The following is a 21,391-nucleotide window of genomic DNA, read 5'->3' as shown; positions in this document are numbered from 1 at the left end:
CTTCCTTCCTTTCTTTCTCTTTCTTTCTTTCTTTCTTTCTTTCTTTCTTTCTTTCTTTCTTTCTTTCTTTCTTTCTTTCTTTCTTCCTTCCTTCCTTCCTTCCTTTCTTTCTTTCTTTCTTCCCTTCCTTCTTTCTTTCTTCCTTCCTCCCTTCCTTTCTTCCCCCTGTAGCTTTTCCTTTTTCCTCTTTCCATCCTTTCTTTCTTTCTTCCTTTCTTCCTTCCTTCCTTCCTTCCTTCCTTCCTTCCTTCCTTCCTTCCTTTCTTTCTTTCTTTCTTTCTTTCTTTCTTTCTTTCTTTCTTTCTTTCTTTCTTTCTTTCTTTCTTTCTTTCTTTCTTTCTTCCTTTCTTCCTTCCTTCCTTCCTTCCTTCCTTCCTTCCTTCCTTCCTTCCTTCCTTCCTTCCTTCCTTCCTTCCTTCCTTCTTTCTTTCTTTCTTTCTTTCTTTCTTTCTTTCTTTCTTTCTTTCTTTCTTTCTTTCTTTCTTTCTTTTTTCTTCCTTCCTTCCTCCCTCCCTCCCTCATTTCCTTTCTCCCTCTCTCCCTTCCCTTTTCTCACTCTTTTTCTGCTTCTCTTTCTCTGTCATAAATTTCTCAATGGATTTAGTGCGAGTACAATTTTTCTTTAGAGAAATTGTGTTCCAAGAACCCAAAGCTGAAAATCTGCTATTTCTGGGACCTAAATTTCGAGAATGAGCTATGCCTGAACAATGACAACACGTACATCCGCTACTGATCTAGGACTCCCTTCCTTGTAAATCAACAGATTAGTATTAACGGCACATTGTTTTGAAAAAAAAACCTGTTTTTGTCAAGGAGGGCTTGTTTGTAGTTTTTTTTTAATCTACCACCTATTTCTCTGCCCAGTGGAGTATGATAAACAGGGTTCCCGAAGTACGCTTACTATTTTAAATCTAGCTCTTGCTAAGATGCAAGTTCTTGAGTATTGACAGCTTATGATCTGGAACAAAGGGAACAGCCTGAGGATAGGGAAGTGGGGAAAATGTAGTCACGTGGCAGGTGCGTAGAGAGGGCATACCTGCTGGAGTGGACACAAACCCATGGCACAGGCCGTACTGTCCAGAATCTTCCCTCTCACTCTCCTTCTTGGTTGATTTCTACGAGGATGCTGGTCTCTTAGGAGATCGACCATATTTGCTGTAGATGACTGTCTGTTCTCCTTAACCCAGTGATGTCGGCAGGTCAGCAAGTGGGTGAGAACGGGAAGGGGATGGGTGGGGGAGGTGTTTCACAGGCCAAATAGAATTTTTGTGGGTGAGATGATTGAAGAACTCTTTGCAAGGCTGTTGTTGTTCAGTCATTTTGCAGTCTTGTCTGATTCTTTGTGACCCCATTTGGGGTTTTCTTGCCAAAGATACTGGGATGGTTTGCCATTTCTTCGCCAGTTCTCCAGGAAACTGAGGCAAACAGGGTTAAGTGACTTGCCCATGGTCACACAGCTAGGAAGTCTCTGAGGCTGGATTTGAGCTCAGGAAAATGAGTCTTCCTGACTCCAGGTCCGGTGCTCTATCCACTGTGCCATGTAGCTGCTTGCAAGGCTGACTAGATGGTAAATGATGTTCAGCAGGAAGGGGACGTAAGCTGGGATACTGCAGTACTTTAATCAGATTCTGTTAGAAATTCAAACTGCCTTGGTTGGGATGCACAGCTTTATGCAATTTATTGTAAGTGAACTGTACCCTGGCGTTCAGTTCAACTCAAGAGGGGTTTGTTGATTTTCAACTCTGCACCCGGCACTGTGCTAGGCACTAGAGATGCAAAGAGAAAAAACAAAAAGAAAAGAAAAAGAAATAGTTCTTGCCCTCAAGGACCTTACATTTTACTGTAAGTGGGAAATGGAGATAATATATACAGAAAGATATAAATATTATACACACACAAAACATAATATAATTATATGCTATAATATTTATATATAATATGTAGTTTAGATACTATAATATAAACAACCACGTAATATATAATTTATATAATATATAATTTAATAATGTAATTTTTATTTATATAATGTAAATAACAGGATGTATAATAGAGAATGTAATTATATTATACATCTCATATTATATTATGCATGTTATTACATATCATACTATAATGTGATAATATTTTATTACATATATTTAGTAAACAGAAAGTATTCCCATGCATTCCACATCTAGAGAATGTTCCTTGGCTAAGTTCACACAGTCCACCTCTGGCTTGTCCTTGCTCTTTCAAATGAAATGTGACAACACTGTTTGACTCCATCTGTGCTTCAGGGCTCTGTGCCACAGGGACATTTTGGAAATGAAGGGCCCTCCTTGCTCCAAAGGATCCTTGGCCAGCCAGGTTCCCTAGAGCCCGCTCCAGCACTAAGAAGGGTGAGCTCTTCATTCTAATGGGGTTTGATGAGAACGGTCACTGGGATATTCGAACTGTTTTAAGCCCAATTCTCACAGGTCAGCCGAGATCCCAATGACTGATGACAGATGCCTTAGCCGTAATTTAGGACCAAAGCCATCATAAGTGAACAAATAGTGGGGAAATTGGAAAATCCATTAGCCTAGCTCCTAAAAGTCACATTGGTTAAAGACTGAAGAGGTTTCAAAAACCTTGTCTTTTGTTAGCTTAAGAGCCATGTATGTGGTATTGGTAAAGAGCAATGAATGAGAAGTCAGAAGGTCTGGGTTTGAATCCCAGCTCTGACACTGGCTCTGTAATCATGGCCAAGTCATTTCATCACTCTAGGCCTCAGTGGTCTCATCTGTAAAATGAGGGAGGTGGACTATCAATCAACAAGTATTTATCGGTTTCCACATCTATAGGATGGGCATATAGTAGCACCTACCTCCCAAGGTGGTTGTGAGGATCAAACGAAATAAGCATTGTAAAGCATTCAGCACATTTATAAATGCTATGTAAATATTAGCTATTGTTGCTAAGTGCCTACTATGTGCTGGGCCCTGTGGTAGGTCCAGGGGATCCAAATGCAATGAACAAAATAATTTCTAGTTCAAGGACCTTGAATTCTAGTGGAAAGAGGTAGTTTTGGACTCAGCGCCTGGGTTCCAGTCCTGGTTCTTCCATGACTACTCATGTGACCTTGGACAAGTCAATTAACATCTCTAAGCCTCAGTTTCCCAATCTATAAAATGAAGAGGTTGTACCCCCTCTGTTTCTAAAGCAGCTTTAAATCTATGGTCCATGGGAAGGCAACATGGTGCAGCAGAAAGAACATTGGCTTTGGAAGTGTTCAAATCCACTCTTTGCCACTTACTACCTCTGCGACCCTTAGGCTACTTAGCTTTGCTGGGCCTCAGTTTCTCATCCTAGAATGGGGTGACTAGATGGAGGTCCCTTCTATCGCTAGATCTATGATCCATGGATAATGTATGAAAAAGACTTTGTAAACTGTAACATGATGCACAAATATAGTTTATTCTTATTATCCCATTAGGTGAATCATTTTTGTGCTCTTTTTTTCCTTTTTTTTTGGCAGTAGGGAATTCTTTAAAGAGTGCAAGAGATCTGTTGGTTGGGGGTCTGAACACAATCTTGCTCCCCATTCCTGTTTTGGCCTTTTTCCTCAGCCTGGGTTAGCTTAGAGCTCTATCCTAGGACTCTCCACTACACCAAACCCCCTTTTATCCCTAAGAGATGCACAGTTTATATAGTTGTATGCTTTTTATCTTTAAAATAAGCAATAGCTCTCAAGATAACAACAAAAGAACCTCTGTTTGCAAGTTACTCAGGAATATGGGGTTATTAACCCAATTATTAAGAGAATAGAATACCCAATTATTAATTAATTTAGAATCACCAAATTTCAGAGTAGCCATCTTCTCAGCTCACACAGCAATGTACTTACTGGTTCATGAGAGCCAGCTGGTAAAATTTCAGTGTGAGCACTCACACTTTTGAAATTGGGCAAACGCTGGCAATCAAGACTTGACTGATTCTTTTGTTGGTGGTCTGGAATTAAGAACGTGAGAGAGGAAATGTTAGTAGTGCAGATTAAACTTAAAAGTATGTTCTTTCTACATTTTTCTTTTGGAGACCTGGTTGTTAAACACTTACCAACACACCCCTGGGTCCAACTCATACTTGAAAATAATCAACCTTCAATGAGGGAAAACCCATTTCATGTCAAATCCAAATATGACTCTTTACAACTTCATGGTATCATAGATTTATAGCTGGAAAAGACCTTAGAGGCCATCCAGTCCAACCCTCAGCTTTTGTATGTGAGGGAATGTTGCCCTAAAATGAAGTTTACATGACTTTTCAGAGATCACTTGAGTAGTGTAGCAGAACCAAGGTTCAACCCCAAATCTCCTTTCCACTATAACACGTCCTGTAGTCTGGGGAGAAACAGAACATGTCTAGTCCTTCTTCCAATGACAGCCTTTCAAAGACCTGAAGGTACTTATCACGTCCCCCTGGATTTTCTCTTCTTCAGGCTAAACATCCCCCCATTCTTTCAGCTGCTACTTATGTGGCCTTTGCGATCCTGGTTGCTCTGCGCTAGACACTATTCTCCAATGGTCCTTCCTTAAAAAATGGTGCTCATTAACGAGACACAAGATGGCAGGGAGTTGAGATGGTGGCTCTTTCCAGAGGGCTGCTTTACTAACCCCAGCTGGCCCTGCCTGGCCTTTTCTATCTGCATCAGGCTGCCAAACTGCCTCAGGTTTCTCAGTCCATTAGCTACTTGGGCTCATTTCCTGAAGGGCTTTCTCACTGCCAACGCTATATGGGTGTTTTCTTCCAGTCCCAGCAAGTTTATTTTTTTTGGAAATTCTTGAAGTGGTAACAGCCACCGCAAACATTAAAAAAAATGCTGCTGTTTGCTTAGGAAATGCCGTTGGCTATCTCAAATTGAGTTTTGGAAAGGAAAGAAGCCTATAAAAATTCCCGGTTGTCATCACCTCCAGTTACCCATGTCTGGGCCGTCCCTGTGTTTCACAGGGTTTGTAAGACATTTAAGAGAAGAGAAAGGGGAGGTCTTAAATAACAGGTATGTGTGTTTATGCTGAACTGATTATCACCTACAACAGTCCTTTTTGAGGGTTTTCTCCATTCCTAAAACTCTCCAGCCTTCTCACTTTCAGTCTGGAATGGATGAAGTTCAACCATTTTCCTATTTCTCCGTCTTTCTGTGAAAATCTTGAAATACCAGATAAGTATAGAAGGGAAAACATCCCGAGCGTCCTTCAGTGAGCTCAAGTCACCAGGTCTAAAAACAGCAGATAACAGGCACTAATAATAATGATAGCTAGCATTTCCATAGCACCCACAATGTGCCAGGCACTGCGTGAAGCACTTTTCACAAATATTGTCTCGTTGGATCCTCACAACAACCCTGGGAGGTAGGGGCTATTTTAATCTTCATTTTTACAGATGAGTATACTGAGGCAGAGATCACACAGCCAGTTAGTATCTGAGGTCAAATTTGAACTCAGTTCTTCCTGCCTGTACCACCTCTCTGCTAATGTAGTGTATAGAGCTGGGCTTGGAGTCAAAAAGAACTGCATCCAAATCCTTAGACACCAGCTGTGTGATCTCGGGCAAATAATTTCATCTCTCTGGGTCTCAGTTTCCTCTTCTGTAAAATAACGGGGTTGGGCTCAAATCTAGTGATCTCTATAAAATAGACAGCATTATTATAAGGCTTCAAAGTTTGCAAAGTGCTTTATGTGTGATCTCAGTTAATCCTGTTACAATTGAATTCATAACCAAAAGGGTAAGTCAAGGTAGGATTCTCTAAGCAAAGTGTTTTATTAATGGGGGCACTATCCGCCAAAAAAAGCAGATCTCTTGGCCCCTTGAGTAGCCAAAAGACCCCGAATTGGGGGTGCAATACACTTTTATAAGCATAGAACAAAGAATAGAACAAAACCCACATCGTTGGTTATGAGATTGGTAACATTATGGATTTAGGAAATTACAATTAGTTACATTAAGGAAGGTGGGCATAGGCACACAAGGGATCAGGGATCCAGTGGCATCTCGAGGTCATAGTCACTGGATAGGGGTACCAGATTTGGAGGCACCTGGTCTTCGAGGTAAGGCCACCTGAAATTTACAAGGATGGTGGCTTAGGATAGGACAAGGTCAAGTTTATCTGGTTCTCAGGATGGCACAGATACCGTTCGGCTTCTCAGACACTGAAGTTATGCTATGTGACAAACCTCCCTTGGCAGGCCTGATTTACAGGTGGTACCGAGATAATTACTGCCATGCTCAGAGTTTCTTTTTAATTAGCAGTGTTTATGGGAAAGGTGGAGCCTAGACATCCGGTCACAGAGAGGGAGACTAAATGATTGAACTTATCAGCTTATGAAGGTTAAAATTAAAACATCTTAATAGTATTATGAAAATAGTTTTGATCTCACGGACCCCTCTGAAAGAACCCTGGGGACCCTTCAGGCAGGGGAGTGTTGGAGACAAGTTCCTGAGGCAAAGAGTAGGGGAACTCTGAGACCATTTTTAGCCTCTTGGGGAGAAGAAGTTTGCACCAGAGGAAAAGCTAGGACTTAAGCCATGCCATGGGGGAGAAAAAGCCCAGGACTTTGCCCTCTGCCAGGGGCATGCATGAGTCATCTGGAGGGAATTCAAGTCCAATGGCTTGTGGATTTGTCTCCTCAGCAATCCCACATGAATTCTCCTTCTGGAAGGAGTCTGAATTCTTAAGGTAGTGCCATAAGGATGGAGGCTTGAATAGACACATTGGTTGAAAGTGAGTCTCACCAGAATGTCAGCAGGTTGCCACTCTAGGGCCTCCAATTTGGTTTCCCTTTGGAAAGGAGTTCAGATCAAAGTGTGGTGCAATATTAAAGACTAAGGGAGTGTATAGGACCCTGGGGAAGAATAGAAGAGAAAAAGGGAGGAGAAGGAAGAGGGGAGAAGGGAGAGGAGGAGAGGAAAAGAGAAGGGAAGGGAGGGGACAGCAGTGGAGAGGGGAAGGCACAGGGGAGAAGAGGAGAGGAGAAAGGAGAAAAGAAGAGGGAAGAAAAGGGAAGGGGAAAGAAGGGAAGGGGAGGGGGAAGAGGGGAGGGAAAAGAAGGGAGGGAAGGGGGGGCGAGGAGGGAAGAGAAAGGAGGGAAGGAAAGGGCAGAAAAGGGGAGAGGGGAAGGGAGGAAAAACCTTACTGGAGAAGGAGAATTTTACCAGCTGATAATGGGCTACTGGGTTCATTACATATTTTCTGCATTTTGTGTGGGATGAAATAGAGGCTGTCCTGTACTTAATATATGCATTGTTACTTGGAGTGCTTGCACCAGAGCTAGAAATCGTTTTAAACACATCTGTGGAGACCTGTACATAGGTTATATTTGACCTAGATCCTGAGATTTTCTACAAGGAACTTTAGATGAGGACAAATATCTGGCACAGAGTGGTGCTTACTAAATGCTTATTGCTCACCTTTATATATCTCTGAGGCTTGAGTACTGTATTTTGCACACATTAGGTAGGCACTTAATATGCAGCGTTCTATTATAGGAATTCATCGACATGTACTTAACCACTTCCCTTCATTGTTGACTTACTTCGAAGTTAGGGAGATCTCTATGAAAGCAAGAACTAATGGAAGGGCTGGGGGAGCATGTGAATTCTCTCTATTATGACACAAGATTTGTCCCTGAGGGCCTAAAGTACTTCCTCCCACCGATTTCACCCTCATTTTCTATCTGTCTCCCATGCACTGGGGGCTGTTGATTTTAGGAATGCTTTCTAAACTCCTGCTGGGCAAAGGATGAATTACTTGGCAATTCTCCTTCTAAAATTCATTGCACATCTTTTTTTGTTTAATCATCTGGAAGTTCATAATAAAAATGATTTTTAAAAAATCATGCCCCTTGACCCAAATAATTCCATTGTTGGGAGTCTGCCTTGAAACTGATATCAAAGTCTACACAAAGATTTTTATTGAAGCATACGTGTAGTCACAAAAAAGGATTGGGGAAGCACTCTAAGTGCCCAACAGCACGGGAATGGCTAAATAAATTGTTGCGCATAAATGTGCTCAAATACTGTAATGCGATTAAGGTCAGCAAGTATCTGGATAAGAAATGGAAGAAACAGATAAAAGAAATAAAGATAGAAATCTGGAAAGATCTCTACAAAAGAAAGCAGAGCACAAGAAATAGAACCAGAAGACTGGAGCACATGCTAATTGGACATCTCAACCTGATGTCCTCTAAAATCATGTACAGAACTGAACTCATTAACTTCGAACCCTTCCCCTTTCTGAACTTTCCTATTATTATAGAGAAGCGATGTCATATTCAAATAGCAATCGATCCCTGTGGGCTGCATATTAACTGAGAAAGTCACAAATGAACATTACTTGGATTGTTCTGTATTTTTATTTATTTTGTTAAACATTTTCCAATAACATTTTAATCTGGTTTGGGCTCTGGGAGTTTTGCCGGTGGCCAGTAGGCCCAAGTGGGCCACCTTTGCTGTACAGGGCGCTGCCATATTCCCAATTGCCCAGGCTCCCCACCTAGGGGCTATTTTGGACTTTTCACTCTCTCAGCCCTTCATATCCAATCTGATGCCAAGCCCTGTCAATTTTTACGTTTGCAACATCTTTCAAATATGCCTCCTTCTCTCCTCTACCACTGCCACCACCCTGGTATGGGTCCTCAATCACCTCGCACCTGCTGGTTGGTGTCTCTGCCTCAGGTCACTCGTCACCCAGTCCACTCTCCACTCAGCTCTTAACCTGAAAACACAGGTCTGACCAGGTCACCCCCTCATTTAATTAACTCCAGTGGCTCACTATCACTTCCAGGATCAAATTTAAAATCTTTTGTTTAGCATTTGAAGTCCTTCATAACTTCCTTCTTCCTCTCTACCTTTCTAGTCCTTTTAAACCTTCCTACCCTTCTCCACCTTCTCCATTTCATTCTCCGATCCAGTGATACAGGTCTCCATGCTGCTGTTTGTTGAACAAGACACTCCATCTCCTGACTCTGGGAATTTTCACTGGCTGTCCCCTATGTCTAGAATTCGCCTCCTCCTCCTCCTCTTTCTCATCTTCTTCCTTTTCTTCTTCCTCCTCTTCCTCACCTCTGCCTCCTGCTTTCTTCAATTCTCAGTTAAAATCCTACTTTCTACAAAATCCTTCCCTGGTCCCCCTTCACATTAGTGCCTTCTCTCTGTTGACTTCCTCTCATCGATCCTGTCTATAGCTTGTTTGTACACAACTGGTTGCATGTTGCCTCCTCCACTGAACCGTGAACTCCAGGAGAGCAAGCAAGCACACTTTTTTCCTTTTCTTTGTATCTCTGGCACTTAGCACATATAGTAGATGCCTGATAAATGCTTGTTGATTAATCGTAACTATATAAAAGAAAAAGTGAATAAGACTAAATGGATAAACAACAAGTCCTACTGAGGACTTAGAGGAAGATCTGAAAAACTGCTACGATACTTTACAAAATGAAATTAATTCATTTAAACGTAAATTGCTATGTAAGTGGAATAGGTCCTATTGATGTTCAAAGTCAATCTTTTAATAAAACATTTACAAATAATAAATCAAGTAGAATCAATTGCAGAGCCAGGGTTAGATGATTTACACCAAATATGGTGGACACCGTCCCTGGTAGGAGGTCTTGTAGACCTTCCTCCTCAAAATAGGAAAGGCACAAGTTACACGTAGGCCCACAGACCTGCCAGGACTTGGGCTAGTCTAATCGTGCCCTCAGTCTGCTATCTGCCTGAGCTGCCTCAGCTTAAGCAGTTAAAAAGGGAGAGAGAAAGGACAGAGGGCTGTGGAAGGGAAAGAATCCTTTCAGTGTACAGTATTCACTGACCATGAGCCAGTTTAAAACTAAAGAATGGTTGGGCTGATTTTAAAAAAAAATATATATCAATTTTAAGTCTTTATAGTCTAAGAAAATAATTAACATTGATTTTATTAGCATCACAGATTCAGAATTGAAAGTGATCCTAGAAACTGTCTAATCTAGCCTGTAACTGAACAAGCATGCCTTCTTACTTACCTGGGTAAGAAGGCAAATCACTCAACCTCAGTTTCCTCACCTGTAAGTTGTATGATGATCCAGCTAAGCCTCAGAAGATGGGTGGGATTTCAACAGGTGGAGATGGCGGGAAGGGCATTCCAGGCCTACAGAACAGAGGTTATGTTACAGGGAATGGGGAATAGTTTGACTACTGATTGTAGTCTGGGGTACATGAAAGGGAGGAGTATGGGACACTTTTATTCCACATTCATCTCTTGGGTCCAAGATGAAATAGAAAAAGTGGGCGACCTCAGATTGTGTGGGCAGCTGGGTGGCAAGGTAGATAGATGAAGGGATAGACCCGAAGTCAGAAAGATTCATCTTTCTGAGTTCAAATCTGGCCTCAGACACTTACTAGCTTTGTGATCCTGACCAAGTCACATAACCCTATTTGCCTCAGTGTCCTTATCTGTAAAGTGAGCTGGAGAAGGAAATGGCAAACTACTCTAGGATCTTTGCCAAGAGAACCCCCAAATGGGGGTCACGAAGAGTTGGACATGACTGAAATGACAAACCAGATTATGTAGGATCCTAAAATTCAATTCAACCCAACGAACATCTATTCAGCCCCCACCATATGTAAGATACTGTGCTAGGCACTAGGGATCCGAGAGAGAGAGAGAGAGAGAGGGAGAGAGAGAGAGAGAGAGAGAGAGAGAGAGTCCCTGCCTCTTCAGGAAGCTTATGTTCTTCAAGTGAATAGGTAAGTAAATTCAGTATAATTTGAGGAGGGAGAGAGCAATGGTTGTTGGGGGATTTGGAAGGTTTCCCACTGGAGTTGGCACCTGAATGAAGGAACTAAGGATTCTGAGAAGTGAACAGGAAGTGCATTTCACATATGTCTTCACATGTTTTCCTGGAAGCGATCATAGAAGGTCAGGTTCAGGAACTACAATAACTAGACCCTTTTGGCTAGAACATAGAGTACATGAAAGGAAATCATGAATTACATTGGGAAAGATAGGGCTGAGTCAAATGCTGAAGGCTTTTAAATATCCAACTGAGGCATCAAATGTAATAAGCTTCCTGAGGACAGTTCACATTTTTTCCTCGATATAATAGGGAGTTACTGAAGTTTCTTGAGCAGGGGAGTGACCTAGACAGATTTGTGTTTCGGGAAGATTATTTTGGCAGTTGTGTGGAGAATGAATTAGAGTAGAGAAGAGATTGAAAACAGGAAGAACAATGAGGAGGCCGTTGGAGTAACCCAGACACGAGGTGATGAGGACTTTAAAAGTCTTAGGCAGGAATGGAGAGGAGGGGATAGATGAGAGAGATGTGGTGGTGGTAGAATCAATCAACAAGGCTTGACAACTGATTGGATGTGGGCTGAGGGGAGAGTGAGGGAGAAGGAAGAGTTAAGATTGACTACAAAGCTGAAGCTTTATTGGGCAGGCACTGGCTTCATTAAATCTCCTCTCTGACTTCAAGTTCCCTTTATCCCGTAACCACTTACTCACCTGGCTGAGTTAACAAACCCAACAGGATATGAATGTGGTATTGGAAGCAACAGCTTTGGTTAAAGGAGAAGTCCACCAGTATCTCCCGGCCTTCCCACTCGTGTCCCAGAACAGGCTGCTGAACAATTTAGTGGGTGGGCTGGCCAAATCCTAGAGATGATTAACAAGATGGGATGAAACCCTAGAATAGACTCTTAAAGAGAGCTGTGTTTTTTCGTTTATTTATTCATTCAATAAATATTGGCTGTCCTACAGGGCTGGGGAATCTGTGGCCTCGAGGCCACATGTGGCCCTCTAGGGCCTGAAGTTCGGCCCTTTGACTGAATCCAAATTTCACAGAACAAATCCCCTTAATAAAAGGATTTGTTCTGTAAAACCTGGACTCAGTCAAAAGGCTCCACCTAAGGACCTAGAAGGCCACAGGTGACCTCAGTAGTACCGAGTACAGGCACCAGTCTGGTAGTATATCCATTGCTAGGCACTGTGGACAATAATAATATCATTATAATACTAGCTATCAAATTTTTAGAGTGCTTTGAGGTTTGCAAAGTGCTTTACAAATCTTATTTCATTTTATGTCACAACATCTCTGGGAGGTAGGTAATATTATTACATATTATAGATACATAATAGATAATATAGATGGATACATAATAGATAATCTATTGTGTTTGTGTACATATCTGATAGCTGTGGAAGAGAGTGAGGCTGACGACTTTGTGCAACTCTGCCTCACTCAAATCCAGTTCACTCGAAAGTCAAGACATCACCCTGTGATGTCACTGGTCCTCTTTGAAAACAACGGACTGACAACAGCAATGTATACACATATACATACACATATATAAGATATCTGTCTGTCTATTTATCTGTCTATCTGTCTATCTATCCATCTGTTTATCTACCTGTATATCTGTTTATTTATCTATCTTTCTGTCTATCTATCTGTCTCTCTGTCCGTCTTTTATCTATTTATCTATCTGTTTTTTATGTCTGTCCATCTGTTTATTTATCTGTTTATCTGTCTATCTATCTACCTATCTTTTTGTCTGTCTGTCTGTCTATCTGTCTATTTCTCTATCTGTTTATTTCTCTGTCTATTTATTCATTCATTCATTCACTTATTTATTTATTTATCCATTTAGTCATTAATTAATTAATTAATTGATTTATCTGTCTATCTGTCCGTTTATTTCTCTATTTATTTATCTGTCTGTCTGTCTATTTCTCTATTTATCTGTCTATCTGTCCGTTTATTTCTCTATCTGTTTATTTATCTGTCTGTCTGTCTATCTTTCTATCTATCTATCTGGCAACTAGCTGGTGCAGTGGATAGAGTGCTGAGCCTGGAGTCAGGAAGACCTGAGTTCAAATGTGACTTTAGACACTTACTAGTTGTATGACCCTGGGCAAGTCATTTAACCTCTGTTTGCCACAGTTTCCTCAGTGGTAAAATGGGGATAATAATAGCACTTCCCTCCCAGGATTGTTGTGAGGATCAAATCAGATAATATTTCTCAGGAGTTTAGTGCAGTGCCTGGCATGTAGTAGGTGCTACATAAATGCTTATTCCCTTTCCTCCCTTATTATCCCCATTTTATAGATAAGGAAACTGAGGCAGAGAGCAGTCAAATGACTTATTCAGAGTCACACAACTAATAAGTATCTGAGGCTGGATTTGAACTCAGTTCTTCTTGACTCCAGACGTCACCTAGGTGCTCTTCTCTTTTTTGGCACCTTCTAGAGGTTTCACGTTAGTAGTAATGTGTATTATATTAATAATCACAACAATGACCCATGGCCCCTCTTCTCGAGTGGGTCATAATAGACCTCTGAATTATTTTACAGCATCACAGATAGTTACATGCCACACTGGGAGAAAAGAGACAGTGTGGTCTTAGTGGAGAGGAGGCTGACTCTGGTGCCTGAAGTCCCCAGTTCAGGTTCCAACTTTGTTATTTACGATAAATCACTTTGCCATTACATTTACATAGTACTTTAACAGTCACAACATGGGCTTTCCTCATAATATTTCTGTGAGGCAGGTAGCACAGATATCATTACTGCCGATGGATAGATGGGGCGTCAAGAGGTTTAGTGATCACTCCCATCCCAGGCGTCAGAGGCAGGATTCAAACTCATGTCTCCTGACTTCGATGGTCTACCTGCTCTCTTTCACCCCTTGGGGTCTCAGTTTCCTTCCCTGTAAAATGAGGAGTCTGGACTAGTTGACTGTCAGTGAGTGAGACTCCCTAACCGCAGGACCAGCCTCCAGGACCTTTAGCTGGTTAAGGCTCTCACCCATTCACAGACAGAACAGGGAGCTTTGTGTGCTTGGAGACCTGCTTCCGACCACTCACCCCAAGAACGGCCGAGTTGACATTGTCTAAGTGGCATAACGACCAGTGTCAGGGACCCGATCCCTTGGCTTTGAAGGTGCTCCCTGCCTCGTAGTAGGAAGCAACCACCTGAGATGGGGTTCCTTAGGGAGAAGTGTACTGACCGTGACCGGCCTCTGTGCTTAGAGGAAGGTGGCTGGGCTTTGACACTTGAAAACTAAAATTGAAATAAGAACACTGACTTATTTTCCAGAATTGCTTCTTTTACTGGGGATTTGCTGCTTGGCTTGCTTATTACATCAATCATCCTCTTTACACGCCTCCTTGTAAGTAACAAAACGGCCCTCAGTTCATATCATTTCTGCGTTTCCCTCGGGTGGCTTGGTGATTAACTCTCCTGTTTTTTCCTTTTTCTCGTTTTGTTTTGTCTGTTCCATTGGTGTGTAGCCTACGGACAAAAGCAGATCAATTTTTCTCTGATCACCTTTCTGGTAGGTCTTTTATGCTGGATTTTTCCCTGACTCATAAACTTTCAAATAACTCACATTTATATAGTGTGTGGCTTTTCCTACAAGCTACTTAGTATGAGTTTTACAGATTTTTTTACAGATGAGGAAATAGAGGCTTCAGGAGGTTAAGAACCTTGTGTATGATCACAGAGCTAGTGTCTGAGGTGGGACTAGAATCCAGGTCTTCCCAATTCCAACTCCATTGCTCCATCCGCACTGCCTCTCTTCCTGTTGGTAGGACTATCTTGGGACACATAATGATAGTTAGGTGGCACCATAGAGCATAGAGTGCCAGACCTGGAGTCAGAAAGACTCATTTTCCTGAGTTCGAATCCAGCTTTAGACACTTACTAGCCATATGACCCTGGGCAAGTCACTTAGCCCTGCTTGCCTCAGTTTCCTCATCTATAAATGAACTGCAGAAGGAAATGGCCAGTATCTTTGCCAAGAAAACCCCAAATGAGTTCACTGAAATGACCAAACAACAATAATAAATTTCTGAAAAGGTTAGTCAGCCAGTCATTAAATATTTATTAAGCACCCACTGTGTGCCAGGCACTATGCTAAGTGCTAGGGATGCAAAGAAAGGCAAAAGACAACTCTTGAATTGTACTTTAATCAGAAATTAAGGCCAGACTGTATGGTGTCCAACTATCTGGATTTAGAATTAAAGGACTTAGATTCAAATCCTGAATTCAAATTCAAATCCTGAGGCTCTGCCTCACTTAATGACCCTGGCCTTAGCTTCCTCACATGTAAAATGAGGGTGTTGGACCAGCTGGCTTTTGAGATCCCTTCTATGATCCTATAACATAGATTCCAATCTGTAGCTCTTGCTACGTCCAAACTGTGTATCCTCTGGGGAAGGAGGTGAGACTCTATTCAGGGGCCAGCAAATAGACCCACTGAGGCTGGGATTTAGAGTTTGTCAAGGAGAATAACATAAAATGAAGAGACCCTGATGATCTTTACATCCTTTGATCCTAAAAGCCTGGAGGTGAGAAATCATTAACTTCATCACTTTGGTCATCTTAATAATTGATGGGAATTGATGGCAAGTGGATCTGACCCAGCACTGGCTACCTCTTATGAAGGTAGGACTTAGGGCAAAAGGCATAGATGAAGAGTGTGGTTTTATTTTTCTTTTTTTCTCAAGAGGAAGGGGATGGGAAATAGAAAGGAGGATGGGGAGAATTCACACCTGAAAATAAAATAAAATTGAAAAACGTGAAATCAATACTCTAGATCCCTAATAATAAAAGAAATGCAAATTAAAATAATTTTGCATCCATCAGACTGGCAAAGATAACTTGATCATAAAAGAGGAAAACATTGAATGTTGAATGGCTGCCGGTAAAGATAGTGTTTTGTTGTTAGAGCTGTGAATTGGTTGAGACGTTCTGGAAAGCAATTTAGATTATGCCCAGAAAGTTACCAGACTATTTATACCCTTTAACCACTACTGGGGTTATACCTGAAAGAAATCAAAGAAAGAGAAAAATGGCCCATATGTACAAAGATATTCATGGAAATGCTTTTGTGGTAGTCCAACATTTAAAACTGAGGGGACGTTCTATTGGGGAATGGCTAAGCAAACTGTGAATGTCATGGAATGTCATGAATGTCATGGAATATTATTGTGCCATAATAGATAATAAAATGGATAGTTCAAAAAAAGGTGTGGTTACCAGTTGGTCAAGTGTCAGGAGCTGGATGAGAATACTCCCAATTCTTGACTTCTCTTTACCAGAAAAGAAGTTAGCTCCGTGGCTCATAAATGGCTTCCTTTAGTGGTGAGGGAGCTGAACGAAAGATCCACGAGCTCCCAGTCCCCACTGATGGGTGCTTTCCTCCATTTCTCTGACATCCACAGACAAAGCAATCATTAGAAAACAAAATCTCGCCTTTGGTCTTCCACATTTGTCTTGCAGATTGATGATGGGATCATAGGTTTAGAGCTGGAAGGGACCATAGACAGTATCTAATCTTAACCCTTTATTTCATAGAGGTAGAAACCGTGGCCCGGTGAAGTGATTTGTGAGATCAGTCAGGAAATAGAAAGTGGGCTGGCCTTTGAAATCTATTCTCTGACTCCAAATTCTACACTCCTTCTGCTATGTCGTACTATCCCTCACATTCATTTATTTTATTGTGTTAGGAGTGCAATGGACTTGGCTATCCAGTTTCCAGTTTCCCTTTCAGAATCTTTCCTGGGCTGGTTTGGGGGGCATCAAGTGCTATTAGGCACTTAGTCATGAAAGATAGCACTTGGAGACCAGGAATTCTTAACCTTTTGGGGATACACATACCTTTGAGGGGCCTATGGAAACCCTCTCAGGTCAGGATAATGTTTTAATGCATAAAATAAAATATGTAGAATTATAAAGAAAACCAGTTATACTGAAATTAATTGTCAAAATATTTTTAAATGGGTTCACCAGCCCCAGGTTAAGAACCCCTGCAAGATTCATCCCCGTGTTCTTGGGGCAGCTAGGTAGTGCAGTGAATAGAACACCTGACCTAGAGTCTGGATAGAACTGAGTTCAAGTCTATCCTCCGATACTTACTAGCTGTGGGACCCTGGGCAAGTCACTTAACCTCTGTTTCCCTCAATTTCCTCGTATGCAAAGTGGGGATGATAATAGCACCTACCTCCTGGGATATCATTATCAGTTATTATTGGATAATAATTGTAAGGTGCTTAGCATAGTGCGTGGCATACAGTAAGTGCTAGATAAATGTTAGCTATGATGATGATGATGACGTCGATGACGTCCTACTCTCAGAATTGAAGATTATGAGTGTCTTTAAGCTCCATGAACCCAGCTTTTGAAACCACTTGTTTAAGCTAGCCAGGGCTCCAGGAGAGAGGGCTTGTTAATAATTCTCTTCACCTGAGAAATCAGATGACAGTCCCTGCTCTTGGTGAGAGAGCTGGCCTCAGAGTCAGGCAGCCCTGGATCCTAGCATCACCTCAGACAACTTCGGGCTGCGGGGCCCTGGACAAGTCACTTCTCAGGGCCCCAGACAACTCTCAAAGACTAAGCTGCGTATCAGGTTGTATGCTGAACCACTTTGGTGAGAAAGTCTCCTAGGACCATGAAATCATTGGTTAAGGAGAAAAATATACATAATAAGACTTAAAAATTATAGCACAAGTATGTGTCACTATCTTTTTATGTCTTTTATTGTAGCTATGTGAAGCTGGAAACTTTTCAATCCACGTGGAACTCAATAACCTGAGAGGAAATGGTGAGAGCTGGTTTATTTTCTCTGTTTTTACTGTCATACTTTAACATTTATGTAATTAAAAGAGACCAACAACCACAACGCCAACCAGACTCTTTTTTTCTTTATGAGATTTGATGACAAAAACCATGGTAGTTATAAAATCTCACCTCTAACTCATGGATGTCTGCGCTACTCAAGACGATGGCTAGGAGAGTGAGGGCTGGGGGAGGGGTCCCTCCAGTAGCTTCTGGACTCTGAAGATGTCTACGCTCCATAGCCATTACTGATTATATCTCCTAGCTCGTCATCCAGGGGGCAAGTATATTGGCTGTGTCCTGGTACCATTGCCCCAGCGACCCTGGCCTAGTCTGTGCACAAAGCCTGGAGACATTTGGAAGACGGCTAATCAGAGGCCTGCCTTAGACAGAGCCCAGCAAGCACACACAGGCCAGGACTGCCTCCTATTAGCCACTCTGCCCACGTAAGCCACTGAATCACTATTAGTTACTCTTAGCACATAGTAGGCATTTAATATATACTAGTGGACTGAGATACCTTAGATTTGGGACTAGGATTGAAGGACAGTAGGTAAGAGTTTTCCACTGATACTATTTGTACTCCCCAAGCCATCTATGTCTGAACGGGTTCTGCTGTCAGACAAGGAACTGAATGGCCTTTTGGGAGGGAACATGGTAGAGTGTTTAAAGTGATGGAATTAGAATCAGAAGACCTAGGTTCACATCCCACCTCAGGCACATACTAGCTGTGTGTCCCTGGGTAAGTCACTTACTCTCATCTTTGAATGAATTTGATGACCTTGAAAAAGGTCCCTCCAGCTGATTGAGTCAAGTCAACAAGTATTTATCAAGCATTTGTAGTATACAGGGTGAAGCACCAGGGCTTGTCCCACTCACCATCCCAAAGCTAAGGGTCCCCAGGCACCTCCCTGGGCCACCTTCTCTGGGACTCTGGCGACCGCTGATATTTGAGGTCCATTGACCAAAAGCTTCACAGGAGTCTCTGTGGCCCCTTTTGTAGGCAACTTCTAGATGAAAAAACTCTTGGTGGGTTTGCCTCTTCAGGGTTGTGCTGGAGCCAGCTCATCAGAGTCCACTGGTAAATATTCGGTATGAGCATTTACACCTCGGAGATGAGCAAATGCTACTGATCAGGGCCTGGGCCATTGTTTTGTTGATTGTGATGAAGAAAATGTTAATAATGTAAGCCTGTTCTAAAGGACTGACAGGACCATTCTCTTACGTCCCCAGGACCAAAGACCCGTCGCATCCCCTATCCAACCAAGAATCCATTCACGTGGCTATTTTTCTTTGTCTCCTGCCCTAACTACACCTATGAGGTACGTAAGCCGATGGGCAGGGAGAGCTCAGGGAAGGAAGGGGCAGCCTTGCTGGATACAGATGATGCCTCTGAGCAGATTTATTATCCTTTGAGGATTTACCAAGGAGCAGACTCAGCATGGGGGATCCGGGCTGGTTCATACGTTCTCTCCTGCCCCTCACCACCTGCCTCGTGCATGATCTTGCTAGGACTAGCAGAGACGTGATGGGAAAGCAGGGGTGTGTGAAGCTACCAAGTTGTAGCATTTGAAACCACTCAGTCAGACTCATTCCTCATCAAAGAAGTCAATAAAGGCGGACATTTTATTTGTGGTGGATACATAGGCTTTTTATTCTCTCTCAAACAAACAGAGCCACATAGATCAACTTGGAAATCGAACAGGTCCTATGCTAATGTCAGCTGGAATGTTTGTTAGTAGAGTAAGTCTGGACCTTCGATCTAGATGAAAAGCGTTCCTGTGTCTGTTTGGTTGCAGGTGGGGGCCTGGATCAGTTTCACCATCATGACTCAGTGTGTCCCAGGTGAGTCAGCTTGGTTTCTCTTCCAACAGGGGTCTTCTTGTGGCCCTTTGCACCCCTCCAAGGAGCCTGACGTCAGATTACATGGATTTTGTTTTCTTTTCCTTTTTTCTTTTCCTTTCATTTTTCTCTTTCTTTCTTTTCTTCCTTCCTTTGTTCCTTCTTTTCTTTCTTTCTGTCTTTCCTTTTTTGTTGTTGTTGCTACAGTGGGATTATTCACGCTGGTTGGCTTCATTCAGATGACAATCTGGGCAAAGGACAAACATTGCACTTACGTAAGAGAGTTCAAGGATTACCCCAGTCTCAGGATGCCAATCATTCCTTTCTTGCTGTAGGAAGCCAGGAGTGATACACGGGCAGTTCAGCAGACCTAGGGGCAGAAAATACAACATTTGAACCCTGGTCTTCTAGGTTTTCTCCAAAAACAACCGTGGTGACTTTCAATTTTTAAAGTTAATCAATTGGCAATAATTCTCTCAAGGACAGCCAAACCAAGGCACTGAGTGCGGTCTGTCAGCACTCCAAAGTAATAGATTATGCTCGTTTCCTCACCTGGCAAGTAAGGAGGCTGGCCTTCCAGCTTCCAAATCCTACAATTCTATGTACGTGTGTATTCATAAATATACACACCTTCCTTTGTGCATATATACATGCATATTAAAAGGTAACACATCCCTATGATATTTTCAACTTGTCAGGGTTTTTTTGGTTGTATTTTGGGAGTAGTGGTAGACGGCTGTTTTCTTTTTGTTTGTTTCTAAGCCCAGGCAAGTTATCACAGTCTTCCCGTCTGTGGAAACCCCCATAATTTAGGATGTCTTCAGGGGATGATGTTTGATCATTTCTTGTGTCAGAAGAGCAGTAGAGAAGCTTAGACATGACGGAGAGTCCAGCTTATAAATGGGACAGGGCCCCCCTGGTCCTCTGGTGCTCAGGTCTGGGAGGTAGCATTCAGTGACATGTTCTCTAAGCCTCACTCATGCAGAGGTGGCAGGCAATGTTATTTTTTCAGCTGATGTATTTATTCATCAGCTGAAAAAATAACATTGCCTGCCACCTCTGCATGAGGGCAGGTACCATGGGGTGGGGGTGAAAGGGGCAAAGAAAAACAGACAGGTAGGGAGGTTTAATTGGAAAATCAGTGCCTAGCTATCTGAGTTGAAAGGACAGTGCAAAGCCTGGACCCATCTAGAAGGAATGTATTTACCCCATCTATCGTGTAGTCTACTCACAGGTCACCTTAAGAAGATGTACTCCATGTACTGTATTTGGGGGTGAGAACATAATGGCATGAGCCCAGGACCAGGGGGAAAGTCACATGGATTAACCAATGCTGTAGCCATCTCTGAAACCAATTTGAAAGGGTTCTGTTAATAGGAAAAGTGAATAATTTGACCTAAAGGGTCTCAGGCACTGATTGGAGCAGTTCATGATTCTCGGGGGTCCAGGTCATAAACATGTAATTATTAACCCATTTAGAATGTCGCTGGTTGACTCCATCATCTACATGACCCCCAACCTGTTTTCATAAAACAAGCTGTGATGAAACAAAAGGATCTTCATCCTTCTGGATGTTTTCCAGGGTCATATTCTCAGCAAGGTTTTCAAATGTACTTGGTGAACCGAGGCACTGATCTCTCGTTCCTGAATGGACAGCTCAGCTCAGCTCTTGTGCTCATAACCCACAGCTAGGAGGGAAGTCAGCCAGCTTTAGCACCTCCTGCGGAGCTGACCTTCTGCCATCTGGTCAGGGAAACTTTTGAAGGTTTTCTATAAAACTGTGCAAGAAATGATCCCATCCTAGTTTGTGGGACATTTTAAAGGAAAAAAAAATATTTTAGGATCTCATAACACAAACTGGAAAATGTGATTGCTATTTATTCTGCAACAGATTTATTTCCCTACAAGTGCTGTACAGAAAGATTTTTGCAACTCTTTGTA

At 42.2% G+C, this 21,391-nt stretch overlaps 2 protein-coding genes across 2 annotated transcripts in view; one reads left to right on the top strand and one right to left on the bottom strand.

The window, feature by feature from the left end:
- Positions 1-19,797, top strand: part of LOC118857564 (very-long-chain enoyl-CoA reductase-like) — a 40,205-nt gene extending 20,408 nt beyond the window's left edge. Inside the window, exons 8-13 of the mRNA XM_036768202.1 lie at positions 14,087-14,159; positions 14,281-14,324; positions 17,537-17,594; positions 18,842-18,930; positions 19,408-19,453; positions 19,658-19,797. Of these exons, the coding sequence (XP_036624097.1) occupies positions 14,087-14,159; positions 14,281-14,324; positions 17,537-17,594; positions 18,842-18,930; positions 19,408-19,453; positions 19,658-19,785 (438 nt within the window). The 3' untranslated portion in view covers positions 19,786-19,797. The remainder of the gene's footprint in view (positions 1-14,086; positions 14,160-14,280; positions 14,325-17,536; positions 17,595-18,841; positions 18,931-19,407; positions 19,454-19,657) is intronic.
- The window catches only part of ABCA4 (ATP binding cassette subfamily A member 4), a 151,933-nt gene continuing 150,285 nt past the window's right edge, over positions 19,744-21,391 (bottom strand). The window contains exon 47 of the mRNA XM_036768201.1: positions 19,744-19,820. The gene's annotated coding sequence lies outside the window, so the exon portion shown is untranslated. The remainder of the gene's footprint in view (positions 19,821-21,391) is intronic.

This window comes from Trichosurus vulpecula, chromosome 7, assembly GCF_011100635.1.
Source record: "Trichosurus vulpecula isolate mTriVul1 chromosome 7, mTriVul1.pri, whole genome shotgun sequence".
Lineage (NCBI taxonomy): Eukaryota > Metazoa > Chordata > Mammalia > Diprotodontia > Phalangeridae > Trichosurus > Trichosurus vulpecula.
This window is presented reverse-complemented; position numbering and strand designations above follow the sequence as displayed.